Source organism: Salvelinus fontinalis, unplaced genomic scaffold, assembly GCF_029448725.1.
Source record: "Salvelinus fontinalis isolate EN_2023a unplaced genomic scaffold, ASM2944872v1 scaffold_2158, whole genome shotgun sequence".
Classification (NCBI taxonomy): Eukaryota; Metazoa; Chordata; class Actinopteri; order Salmoniformes; family Salmonidae; genus Salvelinus; species Salvelinus fontinalis.
Genome location: NW_026602367.1, coordinates 1 through 17,500, shown reverse-complemented (window position 1 = coordinate 17,500; position 17,500 = coordinate 1). Strand labels below are relative to the sequence as shown.

Sequence of the window (17,500 nt, the reverse complement as noted above, 5' to 3'; positions counted from 1 at the left end):
TCCCTCCATCTCTCTTTTTCTCTGTCTCCCACCCTCTATATATCTCTCTTCCACCACTCCCTCTCTCCCTCTCTCCTACCTCCGTGATGAGAGGCAGACCCAGTAGGAAGCAGACTACAGCGATGACTAGTACTAAGATCTCTCTCCGGCCAGGCCTCCGCAGTACACCAGGGAACATGTCAGTGATGGATGTGGCCAAGCTCTCTACACACACAAACTGGAAGGGTACACACACATGTTCACAACACACACACACATGTTGACAACACACACACACACATACATGTTCACAACACACACACACACACACACACACACACACACACACACACACACACACACACACACACACACACACACACACACACACACACACACACATGTTCACAACACACACACACACACACACACACACACACATGTTCACAACACACACACACACACACACACACACACACACATGTTCACAACACACACACACACACACATGTACACAACACACACACACACACATGTTCACAACACACACACACATACATGCACAAATGTATCCTGTCAACTGAAAATTTCACATTACCTGATTTAAGCTTAATAAATTAAATACAACTCTATCAAACACACACACACATGCACACGCACACACACACACCAACATGCAACATGGACAGCCACATGGACAGTACCTGGCTGTCCAGGCCCAGTAAGATAACCATAAGAAAGAAGAGGACGGCCCAGAACTGGGCCCCTGGGAGCAGGGACACGGCTTTGGGATAGGCGATGAAAGCCAGACCAGGTCCTGTGGGAAACAGCCCACACACACACATTAGTTTATTCATATTTGCAGGTAAATATCACCGGCTTAATGTTGTGTGGAGGAGACCAGTTGAGATAGAGGTTTTATGGTGTGGTACATTGGGCTGAAGGGCCCTCTTGTGGCCATTATTGGTTATGACAGTGAGCAGTATCGTACCTATAGCACAGGCTTCTCCATCTCTACTGGGAGAGACTGGGAATGCAGAGTCTTGTTCCGCCCCAGCACTAACATACCTATTCCACATCAACTAATTATAGGCTTCAGTCTGGACCACAATTTGTTTGATCAAATATGTCTGCACACCTAGAACAAATATCTGCACACCTAGTACATTTTTAGGACCAGAGTTGGAGATCCCAGCTTCACACGATATATAACAGAAATTAAGGAATCTCATTCTATATCAAGGTGTTGACAAACTTGACCTCTGCAGTAAGGAGTGTGACTTTGAAAAAGGGATGAAGACGAGGAAGGAGGAGGAAGAGGGGGATGTGGAGGAAAGAGGCCCACCTCCTTTAACAACTTCATTCATGTCCACGTCGAGTGAGTGAGCCATGAATCCCAGTACAGAGAACACGGCGAATCCAGCAAAGATGCTGGTGGCACTGTTGAGAATGCAGAGTGCCACGCAATCCCTGGAACACATGGTACGTAAAATCAGTTACTCCCTGGAACACAACATGGTGTGTAAAACCACTATCACTCCCTGGAACACAACATGGTGTGTAAAACCACTATCACTCCCTGGAACACAACATGGTAGTTAAAATCACTTTCACTACATGGAACACAACATGGTAGTTAAATCACTATCACTCCCTGGAACACAACATGGTAGTTAAAATCACTATCACTCCCTGGAACACAACAAGGTGTGTAAAATCACTATCACTCCCTGGAACACAACATGGTAGTTAAATCCCTATCACTCCCTGGAACACAACATGGTGTGTAAAATCACTATCACTCCCTGGAACACAACATGGTTGTTAAAATCACTATCACTCCCTGGAACACAACATGGTAGTTAAAATCACTATCACTCCCTGGAACACAACATGGTAGTTAAAATCACTATCACTCCCTGGAACACAACATGGTAGTTAAAACCACTATAACTCCCTGGAACACAACATGGTGTGTAAAATCACTATCACTCCCTGGAACACAACATGGTAGTTAAAATCACTATCATTCCCTGGAACACAACATGGTAGTTAAAATCACTATCACTCCCTGGAACACAACATGGTAGTTAAAATCACTATCACTCCCTGGAACACAACATGGTAGTTAAAATCACTATCACTACATGGAACACAACATGGTAGTTAAAATCACTATCACTCCCTGGAACACAACATGGTAGTTAAAATCACTATCCCTCCCTGGAACACAACATGGTAGTTAAAATCACTATCACTCCCTGGAACACAACATGGTGTGTAAAACCACTATCACTCCCTGGAACACAACATGGTAGTTAAAATCACTATCACTCCCTGGAACACAACATGGTGTGTAAAACCACTATCACTCCCTGGAACACAACATGGTAGTTAAAATCACTATCACTCCCTGGAACACAACATGGTAGTTAAAATCACTATCACTCCCTGGAACACAACATGGTGTGTAAAACACTATCACTCCCTGGAACACAACATGGTGTGTAAAACACTATCACTCCCTGGAACACAACATGGTAGTTAAAATCACTATCACTCCCTGGAACACAACATGGTAGTTAAAATCACTATCACTCCCTGGAACACAACAAGGTGTGTAAAATCACTATCACTCCCTGGAACACAACATGGTGTGTAAAATCACTATCACTCCCTGGAACACAACATGGTAGTTAAAATCACTATCATTCCCTGGAACACAACATGGTAGTTAAAATCACTATCACTCCCTGGAACACAACATGGTAGTTAAAATCACTATCACTCCCTGGAACACAACATGGTAGTTAAAATCACGATCACTCCCTGGAACACAACATGGTAGTTAAAATCACTATCACTCCCTGGAACACAACATGGTAGTTAAAATCACTATCACTACATGGAACACAACATGGTAGTTAAAATCACTATCACTCCCTGGAACACAACATGGTAGTTAAAATCACTATCACTCCCTGGAACACAACATGGTAGTTAAATCACTATCACTCCCTGGAACACAACATGGTAGTTAAAATCACTATCACTCCCTGGAACACAACATGGTGTGTAAAACCACTATCACTCCCTGGAACACAACATGGTAGTTAAAATCACTATCACTCCCTGGAACACAACATGGTGTGTAAAACCACTATCACTCCCTGGAACACAACATGGTAGTTAAATCACTATCACTACATGGAACACAACATGGTAGTTAAAATCACTATCACTCCCTGGAACACAACATGGTAGTTAAAATCACTATCACTCCCTGGAACACAACATGGTAGTTAAAATCACTATCACTCCCTGGAACACAACATGGTGTGTAAAACCACTATCACTCCCTGGAACACAACATGGTAGTTAAAATCACTATCACTCCCTGGAACACAACATGGTGTGTAAAACACTATCACTCCCTGGAACACAACATGGTAGTTAAAATCACTATCACTCCCTGGAACACAACATGGTAGTTAAAATCACTATCACTCCCTGGAACACAACATGGTGTGTAAAACCACTATCACTCCCTGGAACACAACATGGTAGTTAAAATCACTATCACTCCCTGGAACACAACATGGTGTGTAAAACCACTATCACTCCCTGGAACACAACATGGTAGTTAAAATCACTATCACTACATGGAACACAACATGGTAGTTAAAATCACTATCACTCCCTGGAACACAACATGGTAGTTAAAATCACTATCACTCCCTGGAACACAACAAGGTGTGTAAAACACTATCACTCCCTGGAACACAACATGGTGTGTAAAATCACTATCACTCCCTGGAACACAACATGGTTGTTAAAATCACTATCACTCCCTGGAACACAACATGGTAGTTAAAATCACTATCACTCCCTGGATCACAACATGGTAGTTAAAATCACTATCACTCCCTGGAACACAACATGGTAGTTAAAATCACTATCACTACATGGAACACAACATGGTAGTTAAAATCACTATCACTCCCTGGAACACAACATGGTGTGTAAAACACTATCACTCCCTGGAACACAACATGGTAGTTAAAATCACTATCACTCCCTGGAACACAACATGGTGTGTAAAACACTATCACTCCCTGGAACACAACATGGTGTGTAAAACACTATCACTCCCTGGAACACAACATGGTAGTTAAAATCACTATCACTCCCTGGAACACAACATGGTAGTTAAAATCACTATCACTCCCTGGAACACAACATGGTGTGTAAAATCACTATCACTCCCTGGAACACAACATGGTAGTTAAAATCACTATCACTCCCTGGAACACAACATGGTAGTTAAAATCACTATCACTCCCTGGAACACAACATTGTGTGTAAAATCACTATCACTCCCTGGAACACAACATGGTAGTTAAAATCACTATCACTCCCTGGAACACAACATGGTAGTTAAAATCACTATCACTCCCTGGAACACAACATGGTAGTTAAAATCACTATCACTCCCTGGAACACAACATGGTGTGTAAAATCCCTATCACTCCCTGGAACACAACATGGTAGTTAAAATCACTATCACTCCCTGGAACACAACAAGGTAGTTAAATCACTATCACTCCCTGGAACACAACATGGTGTGTAAAACACTATCACTCCCTGGAACACAACATGGTGTGTAAAACACTATCACTCCCTGGAACACAACATGGTAGTTAAAATCACTATCACTCCCTGGAACACAACATGGTGTGTAAAATCACTATCACTCCCTGGAACACAACATGGTAGTTAAAATCACTATCACTCCCTGGAACACAACATGGTAGTTAAAATCACTATCACTCCCTGGAACACAACATGGTAGTTAAAATCACTATCACTCCCTGGAACACAACATGGTGTGTAAAACACTATCACTCCCTGGAACACAACATGGTAGTTAAAATCACTATCACTCCCTGGAACACAACATGGTTGTTAAAATCACTATCACTCCCTGGAACACAACATGGTGTGTAAAATCATTATCACTCCCTGGAACACAACATGGTTGTTAAATCACTATCACTCCCTGGAACACAACATGGTAGTTAAATCAGACTATCACTCCCTGGAACACAACATGGTAGTTAAAACCACTATCACTCCCTGGAACACAACATGGTAGTTAAAATCACTATCACTCCCTGGAACACAACATGGTGTGTAAAACACTATCACTCCCTGGAACACAACATGGTAGTTAAAATCACTATCACTCCCTGGAACACAACATGGTAGTTAAAATCACTATCACTCCCTGGAACACAACATGGTAGTTAAAATCACTATCACTCCCTGGAACACAACATGGTAGTTAAAATCACTATCACTCCCTGGAACACAACATGGTGTGTAAAATCATTATCACTCCCTGGAACACAACATGGTTGTTAAATCACTATCACTCCCTGGAACACAACATGGTAGTTAAATCAGACTATCACTCCCTGGAACACAACATGGTAGTTAAAACCACTATCACTCCCAGGAACACAACATGGTAGTTAAAATCACTATCACTCCCTGGAACACAACATGGTAGTTAAAATCACTATCACTCCCTGGAACACAACATGGTAGTTAAAATCACTACCACTCCCTGGAACACAACATGGTAGTTAAAATCACTACCACTCCCTGGAACACAACATGGTGTGTAAAATCTCTATCACTCCCTGGAACACAACATGGTGTGTAAAATCACAATCATGTAGTGTTTGCTTATGCAACCTCACAGGAGGGCACTGTACATAAGACAATGAACACATAATCAATTACACTTACCAGTGTCCTTTTAGCTGTAGTTAGTTCAAACTAAACACTTGAAGGTATTTGAGGTGCACTTGACTTAGTGTGGAGTTTGCACATTTGGGACCATTCCATTGGTTCTATTGTACACAGCAAACTATATCAAGCATAGCTCAAGTGTTGAAAAACATGTGACATAATGATGTGTTTGACCCAGGTCTGGGTGATCCAATTCAAATAACGTCAAGAGGGACGTAGCATGCTACTCTAAATCAATGTGAGAGGATACCGTTTGGAAAGAAAAGAGATGTGCAGTTTTTCACTTTTGGGACCATTCCATTGGTTCCCTTCGTAAAGCGCAAACTATAAATCAAGCAGAGTTGAAGTACCTGAAAATATGTTTGTTTTTATGTGAGGATTCAAAGAGAGTTTTGAAGGGGAAGCTGTGTGCAGTGGTGTGTCACACTGACTTGTAACAGTTGTTGTTGTACTTGTTGTAGCTGCCCAGAGAGGTGAGGACCCCTTGACATACAGCGTAGGAGAAAAACACCTGGGTCCCTGCATCACGCCACACCTAGAGAGAGAGGGGGAGAGGGATAGAGGGATGGATGGAGGGAGGGGAATAGATGGATGGATGGAGAAAGGGAGGAGAGAGAGAGAGGGTAGGAGAGAGAATGGGAGGTATGGAGGAAGGGAGAAGAGAGATGGTGGCAAGGAGGGAGAGGGAGAGAGGGGGGTGAGGCAAGGAGGGAAAGACAGGGGGGAGGGATGGAGGGAGGAGAGAGGAGAGGGAAGGAGGGAGGTAGGTAGGAAAGAGAGTGAGAGGGATGGAGACAGGGAGAAGAGAAAGAGAGAATGAGGGGGGCAGAGTACAGGAAGAAAGAATATCTAGTTTACTGCCACATGTTCAGCTACTTTCACTCATTAAAGTAAACAAAAAACGGTCAAAACCATGAGGTTTTCATCAAATACATCTCCTGTAGACCCAGAAAACATTGGATACATTTCTCTGTCAAAGCTGACAACAATCAACTGCAACTTGTGTAACAGCAAGTTTGTCTAGGGCCAATAATCTGGGCTCTCTACTGTCTTTCTCAGGCCAACATCCATCTGTGTCCATTCATGTGCGTGTTTGTGTGTATGCGTGGCTGCCTGTGTCTGCTTGCACTTCCTATGTGTGTGTGTTGACAATATCTCAGCAGACTCTCAGCAGACCCACTCATATCAGCATCTGGTTCGTGTTAGCAGGAGGGTGATAGGGCCTGGGAGGCCTGCATTCTGCCCCATAACAAAGTCCATTATCCATCCCAGTATAATCCACATACTACCACAGCCAGCTTGGATGGGCCCCTTCATTTCTCCTCTCTCTGTCTATACACAGGCCCCTAGAGCTCTTCTCTCTGTCTATACACAGACCCCTAAACCTCTTCTCTCTATCTATACACAGACCCCTAAACCTCTTCTCTCTGTCTATACACAGACCCCTAAAGCTCTTCTCTCTATCTATACACAGACCCCTAAAGGTCTTCTCTCTGTCTATACACAGACCCCTAAACCTCTTCTCTCTATCTATACACAGACCCCTAAACCTCTTCTCTCTATCTATACACAGACCCCTAAACCTCTTCTCTCTATCTATACACAGACCCCTAAACCTATTCTCTCTGTCTATACACAGACCCCTAAACCTCTTCTCTCTGTCTATACACAGACCCCTAAACCTTTTCTCTCTGTCTATACACAGACCCCTAAAGCTCTTCTCTCTATCTATACACAGACCCCTAAAGGTCTTCTCTCTATCTATACACAGACCCCTAAAGGTCTTCTCTCTATCTATACACAGACCCCTAAAGCTCTTCTCTCTATCTATACACAGACCCCTAAAGCTCTTCTCTCTATCTATACACAGACCCCTAAACCTCTTCTCTCTGTCTATACACAGACCCCTAAACCTCTTCTCTCTGTCTATACACAGACCCCTAAACCTCTTCTCTCTGTCTATACACAGACCCCTAAACCTATTCTCTCTATCTATACACAGACCCCTAAACCTCTTCTCTCTGTCTATACACAGACCACTAAACCTCTTCTCTCTGTCTATACACAGACCCCTAAACCTCTTCTCTCTGTCTATACACAGACCCCTAAAGCTCTTCTCTCTATCTATACACAGACCCCTAAAGGTCTTCCCTCTATCTATACACAGACCCCTAAAGCTCTTCTCTCTATCTATACACAGACCCCTAAAGCTCTTCTCTCTATCTATATACAGACCCCTAAACCTCTTCTCTCTGTCTATACACAGACCCCTAAAGCTCTTCTCTCTATCTATACACAGACCCCTAAACCTCTTCTCTCTGTTTATACACAGACCCCTAAACCTCTTCTCTCTGTCTATACACAGACCCCTAAACATCTTCTCTCTATCTATACACAGACCCCTAAACCTCTTCGCTCTGTCTATACACATACCCCTAAACCTCTTCTCTCTGTCTATACACAGACCCCTAAACCTCTTCTCTCTGTTTATACACAGACCCCTAAACCTCTTCTCTCTGTCTATACACAGACCCCTAAACCTCTTCTCTCTATCTATACACAGACCCCTAAACCTCTTCTCTCTGTCTATACACAGACCCCTAAACCTCTTCTCTCTGTCTATACACAGACCCCTAAACCTCTTCTCTCTGTCTATACACAGACCCCTAAACCTCTTCTCTCTGTTTATACACAGACCCCTAAACCTCTTCTCTCTGTCTATACACAGACCCCTAAACCTCTTCTCTCTGTCTATACACAGACCCCTAAACCTCTTCTCTCTGTCTATACACGGACCCCTAAACCTCTTCTCTCTGTCTATACACAGACCTCTAAACTAATACACAACCCTCACTCCAGACTTCTTCCCCAAATCCAAAATAAAACACATGGCATGCAGTCGAACACACATTTTCTCCCGGGTCTGTTCTTCAGCTGTGTCGGGACACAGAGTTACATAACCGATCATCACCCGGACCCTGAAGTGTATTCATTTGGCCACCGTTCCAGTCGAAGTCACTGGGGATTCCCACGATAGCGCCCCCATCCTCCTCTCAATCCTCCCCAGGTCTCTAATTGCTTTAGCGACTTCTCTCACACCCTACACCTATGAACTTAAAGATGTTAGGTTTGTGACTATCCTTTTGTCCGCACATGATATGACACATCTGTCTTGGCGAATGTTTGCTGGGATACCTAGAAAGACGATGTTGTACAGTAATTTAGTTGTTTGAGAATCAGTGTTTTAGCCACAAGGTTAATTAACGTAATATTATTCACACTCCCCAATGTTGACGTTTGCTCCTGCTACGGAAAAACAGCACGTTTCCGTTTATAATAGACTGGTTGAAATATGATACAAAGAAACAAACTCACAACAGCTCATGACACTGCCCAAATACCCAGCAGGCTTCATTTGCCGCAGTTTGCACCCTTTTTGAGCCTACTCCTGATCCAACGAGCCCCACACAACAGGAAGCAAAGTTGGAGGATAGTTGACCCCTGAAACGAGGCTTGACCTTTCCAGGGACCGCGATACCGGACCCCAGAATCCATCAGGTCACATGCCAAGTTGTACTAAGGTCAAAGGTAATCCATACCAAAGAACGTCTCTTTTATGGGACTCTCTGGCACCTGAAGAAATCGTCTGAATGCCTGAGTGTTTGATCGTTGCCATTGACGTTCGGTCATTGGACTACGACCAAGGAGTATCTTAAATGAATGAGTGGGGAAAATACAAAACTGACCCAAGATCAGCGTCTAGGGGCAACTTCATCCTACTCCGGGAGGATGGTGTTTTTGTTACTGTGTGTTGATGTTATGGTGTGTTGGGGTTACTGCTTAACTCTAAAGGGTCTTAATTTGCTTTTCTTGCTAAGACCCCAGTTCCGCTTTGGGATTGTGAGCAGAAATGTCTGCCATCTTCACTCCCTACTACCATCTTTCCTCTGTACTACCATCTTTATTCCCTACTACCATCTTTCCTCTGTACTACCATCTTTATTCCCTACTACCATCTTCCTCCCTACTACCATCTTTCCTCTGTACTACCATCTTTCATCCTTACTACCATCTTTCCTCTGTACTACCATCTTGATTCCCTACTACCATCTTTCCTCTGTACTACCATCTTTATTCCCTACTACCATCTTTCTTCTGTACTACCATCTTTATTCCCTACTACCATCTTTCCTCTGCACTACCATCTTTATTCCCTACTACCATCTTTCCTCTGTACTACCATCTATATTCCCTACTACCATCTTTCCTCCCTACTACCATCTTTCCTCTGTACTACCATCTTTAGTCCCTACTACCATCTTTCATCTCTACTACCATCTTTCCTCCCTACTACCATCTTTCCTCCCTACTACCATCTTTAGTCCCTACTACCATCTTTCCTCTGTACTACCATCTTTCCTCTCTACTACCATCTTTATTCCCCACTACCATCTTTCCTCCCTACTAACATCTTTCCTCCCTACTATCGTCTTTCCTCTCTACTACCATCTTTCCTCCCTACTACCATCTTTCCTCACTACTACCATCTTTAGTCCCTACTACCATCTTTAGTCCCTACTACCATCTTTAGTCCCTACTACCATCTTTCCTCCCTACTACCATCTTTCCTCCCTACTACCATCTTTAGTCCCTACTACCATCTTTCCTCCCTACTACCATCTTTAGTCCCTACTACCATCTTCACTCCCTACTACCATCTTTTCTCTGTACTACCATCTTTCCTCTCTACTACCATCTTTCCTCCACACTACCATCTTTCCTCTCTACTACCATATTTATTCCCTACTACCATCTTTATTCCCTACTACCATCTTTCCTCTCTACTACCATCTTTATTCCCTACAACCATCTTTCGTCCCTACTACCATCTTTAGTCCCTAATACCATCTTTCGTCCCTACTACCATCTTTAGTCCCTACTACCATCTTTCCTCCCTACTACCATCTTTATTCCCTACTACCATCTTTATTCCTTACTACCATTTTTTATTCCCTACTAGCATCTTTATTCCTTACTACCATCTTTCCTCCCTACTAGCATCTTTCCTCCCTACTAACCATCTTTCCTCTCTACTACCATCTTTCCTCTCTACTACCATCTTTCCTCTCTACTACCATCTTTCCTCCCTACTACCATCTTTAGTCCCTACTACCATCTTTAGTCCCTACTACCTTCTTTAGTCCCTACTACCATCTTTCCTCCCTACTACCATCGTCACTCCCTACTACAACTTTACTCCCTACTACCATCTTTCCTCCCTACTAACATCTTTAGTCCCTACTACCATCTTTCCTCCCTACTACGATCTTTAGTCCCTACTACCATCTTTCCTCCCTACTACCATCTTTAGTCCCTACTACCATCTTTATTCCCTACTACCATCTTTATTCCTTACTACCATTTTTTATTCCCTACTAGCATCTTTATTCCTTACTACCATCTTTCCTCCCTACTAGCATCTTTCCTCCCTACTACCATCTTTCCTCTCTACTACCATCTTTCCTCTCTACTACCATCTTTCCTCTCTACTACCATCTTTCCTCTCTACTACCATCTCTCCTCCCTACTACCATCTTTAGTCCCTACTACCATCTTTCCTCCCTACTACCATCTTTCCTCTCTACTACCATCTTTCCTCTCTACTACCATCTTTAGTCCCTACTACCATCTTTAGTCCCTACTACCTTCTTTAGTCCCTACTACCATCTTTCCTCCCTACTACCATCTTCACTCCCTACTACATCTTTACTCCCTACTACCATCTTTCCTCCCTACTAACATCTTTAGTCCCTACTACCATCTTTCCTCCCTACTTCCATCTTTAGTCCCTACTACCATCTTTCCTCCCTACTACCATCTTTCCTCTCTACTACCATCTTTCCTCTCTACTACCATCTTTAGTCCCTACTACCATCTTTAGTCCCTACTACCTTCTTTAGTCCCTACTACCATCTTTCCTCCCTACTACCATCTTCACTCCCTACTACATCTTTACTCCCTACTACCATCTTTCCTCCCTACTAACATCTTTAGTCCCTACTACCATCTTTCCTCCCTACTTCCATCTTTAGTCCCTACTACCATCTTTCCTCCCTACTACCATCTGTAGTCCCTACTACCATCTTTCCTCCCTACTACCATCTTTAGTCCCTACTACCATCTTTATTCCCTACAACCATCTTCACTCCCTACTACCATCTTTTCTCTGTACTACCATCTTTCCTCTCTACTACCATCTTTCCTCCCCACTACCATCTTTCCTCTCTACTACCATCTTTATTCCCTACAACCATCTTTCGTCCCTACTACCATCTTTAGTCCCTAATACCATCTTTCGTCCCTACTACCATCTTTAGTCACTACTACCATCTTTCCTCCCTACTACCATCTTTCCTCCCTACTTCCATCTTTATTCACTACTACCATCTTTCCTCTGTACTACCATCGTTATTCCCTACTACCATCTTTAGTCCCTACTACCATCTTTCCTCTCTACTACCATCTTTCCTCCCTACTACCATCTTTATTCCCTACTACCATCTTTATTCCTTACTACCATTTTTTATTCCCTACTAGCATCTTTATTCCTTACTACCATCTTTCCTCCCTACTAGCATCTTTCCTCCCTACTACCATCTTTCCTCTCTACTACCATCTTTCCTCTCTACTACCATCTTTCCTCTCTACTACCATCTTTCCTCCCTACTACCATCTTTAGTCCCTACTACCATCTTTAGTCCCTACTACCTTCTTTAGTCCCTACTACCATCTTTCCTCCGTACTACCATCTTCACTCCCTACTACATCTTTACTCCCTACTACCATCTTTCCTCCCTACTAACATCTTTAGTCCCTACTACCATCTTTCCTCCCTACTACCATCTTTCCTCCCTACTACCATCTTTCTTCCCTACTACCATCTTTAGTCCCTACTACCATCTTTATTCCTTACTACCATCTTTATTCCTTACTACCATTATTTATTCCCTACTAGCATCTTTATTCCTTACTACCATCTTTCCTCCCTACTACCATCTTTCCTCTCTACTACCATCTTTCCTCTCTACTACCATCTTTCCTCTCTACTACCATCTTTCCTCCCTACTACCATCTTTAGTCCCTACTACCATCTTTAGTCCCTACTACCATCTTCCCTCCCTACTACCATGTTCACTCCCTACTACATCTTTACTCCCTACTACCATCTTTCCTCCCTACTAACATCTTTAGTCCCTACTACCATCTTTCCTCCCTACTACCATCTTTAGTCCCTACTACCATCTTTCCTCCCTACTACCATCTTTAGTCCCTACTACCATCTTTATTCCCTACTAGCATCTTTATTCCTTACTACGATCTTTCCTCCCTACTACCATCTTTCCTCCCTACTACCATCTTTCCTCTCTACTACCATCTTTCCTCCCTACTACCATCTTTCCTCTCTACTACCATCTTTAGTCCCTACTACCATCTTTAGTCCCTACTACCATCTTCTCTCCCTACTACCATCTTTCCTCTCTACTACCATCTTTATTCCCTACTACCATCTTTATTCCCTAATACCATCTTTTCTCCCTACTACCATCTTTCCTCTCTACTACCATCTTTCCTCCCTACTACCATCTTTATTCCTTACTACGATCTTTCCTCCCTACTACCACCTTTCCTCTCTACTTCCATCTTTCCTTTCTACTACCATCTTTCCTCTCTACTACCATCTTTATTCCCTACAACCATCTTTCGTCCCTACTACCATCTTTAGTCCCTAATACCATCTTTTGTCCCTACTACCATCTTTAGTCCCTACTACCATCTTTCCTCCCTACTACCATCTTTCCTCCCTACTACCATCTTTATTCCCTACTACCATCTTTCCTCTGTACTACCATCTTTATTCCCTACTACCATCTTTAGTCCCTACTACAATCTTTCCTCTCTACTACCATCTTTCCTCGCTACTACCATCTTTATTCCCTACTACCATCTTTATTCCTTACTACCATTTTTTATTCCCTACTAGCATCTTTATTCCTTACTACCATCTTTCCTCCCTACTAGCATCTTTCCTCCCTACTACCATCTTTCCTCTCTACTACCATCTTTCCTCTCTACTACCATCTTTCCTCTCTACTACCATCTTTCCTCCCTACTACCATCTTTAGTCCCTACTACCATCTTTAGTCCCTACTACCTTCTTTAGTCCCTACTACCATCTTTCCTCCCTACTACCATCTTCACTCCCTACTACATCTTTACTCCCTACTACCATCTTTCCTCCCTACTAACATCTTTAGTCCCTACTACCATCTTTCCTCCCTACTTCCATCTTTAGTCCCTACTACCATCTTTCCTCCCTACTACCATCTTTAGTCCCTACTACCATCTTTATTCCCTACTACCATCTTTATTCCTTACTACCATTTTTTATTCCCTACTAGCATCTTTATTCCTTACTACCATCTTTCCTCCCTACTAGCATCTTTCCTCCCTACTACCATCTTTCCTCTCTACTACCATCTTTCCTCTCTACTACCATCTTTCCTCCCTACTACCATCTTTAGTCCCTACTACCATCTTTAGTCCCTACTACCTTCTTTAGTCCCTACTACCATCTTTCCTCCCTACTACCATCTTCACTCCCTACCACATCTTTACTCCCTACTACCATCTTTCCTCACTACTAACATATTTAAGCCCTACTACCATCTTTCCTCCCTACTACCATCTTTAGTCCCTACTACCATCTTTCCTCCCTACTACCACCTTTCCTCTCTACTTCCATCTTTCCTTTCTACTACCATCTTTCCTCTCTACTACCATCTTTATTCCCTACAACCATCTTTCGTCCCTACTACCATCTTTAGTCCCTAATACCATCTTTTGTCCCTACTACCATCTTTAGTCCCTACTACCATCTTTCCTCCCTACTACCATCTTTCCTCCCTACTACCATCTTTATTCCCTACTACCATCTTTCCTCTGTACTACCATCTTTATTCCCTACTACCATCTTTAGTCCCTACTACAATCTTTCCTCTCTACTACCATCTTTCCTCGCTACTACCATCTTTATTCCCTACTACCATCTTTATTCCTTACTACCATTTTTTATTCCCTACTAGCATCTTTATTCCTTACTACCATCTTTCCTCCCTACTAGCATCTTTCCTCCCTACTACCATCTTTCCTCTCTACTACCATCTTTCCTCTCTACTACCATCTTTCCTCTCTACTACCATCTTTCCTCCCTACTACCATCTTTAGTCCCTACTACCATCTTTAGTCCCTACTACCTTCTTTAGTCCCTACTACCATCTTTCCTCCCTACTACCATCTTCACTCCCTACTACATCTTTACTCCCTACTACCATCTTTCCTCCCTACTAACATCTTTAGTCCCTACTACCATCTTTCCTCCCTACTTCCATCTTTAGTCCCTACTACCATCTTTCCTCCCTACTACCATCTTTAGTCCCTACTACCATCTTTATTCCCTACTACCATCTTTATTCCTTACTACCATTTTTTATTCCCTACTAGCATCTTTATTCCTTACTACCATCTTTCCTCCCTACTAGCATCTTTCCTCCCTACTACCATCTTTCCTCTCTACTACCATCTTTCCTCTCTACTACCATCTTTCCTCCCTACTACCATCTTTAGTCCCTACTACCATCTTTAGTCCCTACTACCTTCTTTAGTCCCTACTACCATCTTTCCTCCCTACTACCATCTTCACTCCCTACTACATCTTTACTCCCTACTACCATCTTTCCTCACTACTAACATATTTAAGCCCTACTACCATCTTTCCTCCCTACTACCATCTTTAGTCCCTACTACCATCTTTCCTCCCTACTACCATCTTTAGTCCCTACTACCATCTTTATTCCCTACTAGCATCTTTATTCCTTACTACGATCTTTCCTCCCTACTACCATCTTTCCTCTCTACTACCATCTTACCTCTCTACTACCATTTTTCCTCCCTACTACCATCTTTCCTCTCTGCTACCATCTTTAGTCCCTACTACCATCTTCTCTCCCTACTACCATCTTTCCTCTCTACTACCATCTTTATTCCCTACTACCATCTTTATTCCCTAATACCATCTTTTCTCCCTACTACCATCTTTCCTCTCTACTACCATCTCTCCTCCCTACTACCATCTTTATTCCTTACTATGATCTTTCCTCCCTACTACCACCTTTCCTCTCTACTTCCATCTTTCCTTTCTACTACCATCTTTCCTCCCTACTACCATCTTTATTCTCTACTACCATCTTTCCTCCCTACTACCATCTCTGTCCCATCAGTCTTACCCCAGGTTCCAAGATCTTGTCCATTTGAGGCCAGAGATAGTACTTTAGGCCCTCTCCAGCTCCTGGTAGAGTCACACCTCGGATAAACAGGATGAAGAGCATCAGGTAGGGGAACGTTGCTGTGAAGTACACCACCTGTGGTCACACATGAAGACACACACACACACACACACACACACACACACACACACACACACACACACACACACACACACACACACACACACACACACACACACACACACACACACACACACACACACACACACACACACCCCACACACACACACACACACACACACACACACACAAAGATTGTACAGACTGAAACAGAGACGTACTACCTGGGCTTGGCCAATAAGAAGCACTCATTTTAGTTTTCCCTTGCAAAACATTCTGCTGCGGTGTGCCCTAATGAATTTGATCCTGTTGTTTTGGTCTGTATGGGAGGCTGCCAGCTCACCTTGCCTGTAGATTTGACTCCCTTCCAGATGCAGAAGTAGCAGATGATCCAGGCCAACAGCAAACAGAGAGCCAGGTCCCAATGCACAGCACCCAGAGACACATGATCTGATGTCCTCAACACCCGACGACTGGGGAACAACACACACGCACGCACGCACACACACACACACACACACACACACACACACACACACACACACACACACACACACACACACACACACACACACACACACACACACACACACACACACACACACACACACACACACCATGGCAGTTCACAAGTGTTTAGCAACAAGGGAAGGTACTTGATGATGATAAATGGAAACTTTTAGAAGCTTTTTATTGAATTATTATTTAGTTTTATGCTTTCCCCAAACCGTAACCCTAACCTTCACCATTTGGAATTAATACCTAAACTTAACCCTTTTAGTTGTTTCTGTTTTAACCTAGTAACCATGCGGAATTAACCCAGTAACCACAAGGAATTAATGGGTCAAAATCGACATTCATCAAATTACGTCAAATCCCAATACCATGACCCTCTATGTACTACATACCATCTTAGACATGGTGTTTTATTTCAGAGATCCGCTCCCCACACAAATCTAACCTATACAAATCCCAATACCATGACCCTCTATGTACTACATACCATCTTAGACATGGTGTTTTACTTCAGAGATCCGCTCCCCACACAAATCTAACCTATACAAATCCCAATACCATGACCCTCTATGTACTACATACCATCTTAGACATGGTGTTTTACTTCAGAGATCCGCTCCCCACACAAATCTAACCTATACAAATTCACAGCGACAGCCAACCCGACAGAAAAACACGTGTTCTTTTTCCAACTTTATAGTCTCCATATGGAGCCTCTGCACGAA

General features: G+C 43.0%; 1 protein-coding gene across 1 annotated transcript; it reads right to left on the bottom strand.

Moving 5' to 3' along the window:
* Positions 1 to 804: 804 nt before the first annotated feature.
* Positions 805 to 16,684, bottom strand: LOC129850645 (sodium- and chloride-dependent GABA transporter 2-like). Its single transcript, XM_055916938.1, has 4 exons — positions 16,603 to 16,684; positions 16,140 to 16,274; positions 6,228 to 6,331; positions 805 to 1,449 (listed from the first exon to the last, which is right to left on the bottom strand). Exons 2-4 carry the CDS (start codon positions 16,239 to 16,241, stop codon positions 1,218 to 1,220), a joined length of 438 nt encoding a protein of 145 aa, XP_055772913.1. The 5' UTR covers positions 16,242 to 16,274; positions 16,603 to 16,684; the 3' UTR covers positions 805 to 1,217.
* Between the last annotated feature and the right edge of the window lie 816 nt (positions 16,685 to 17,500).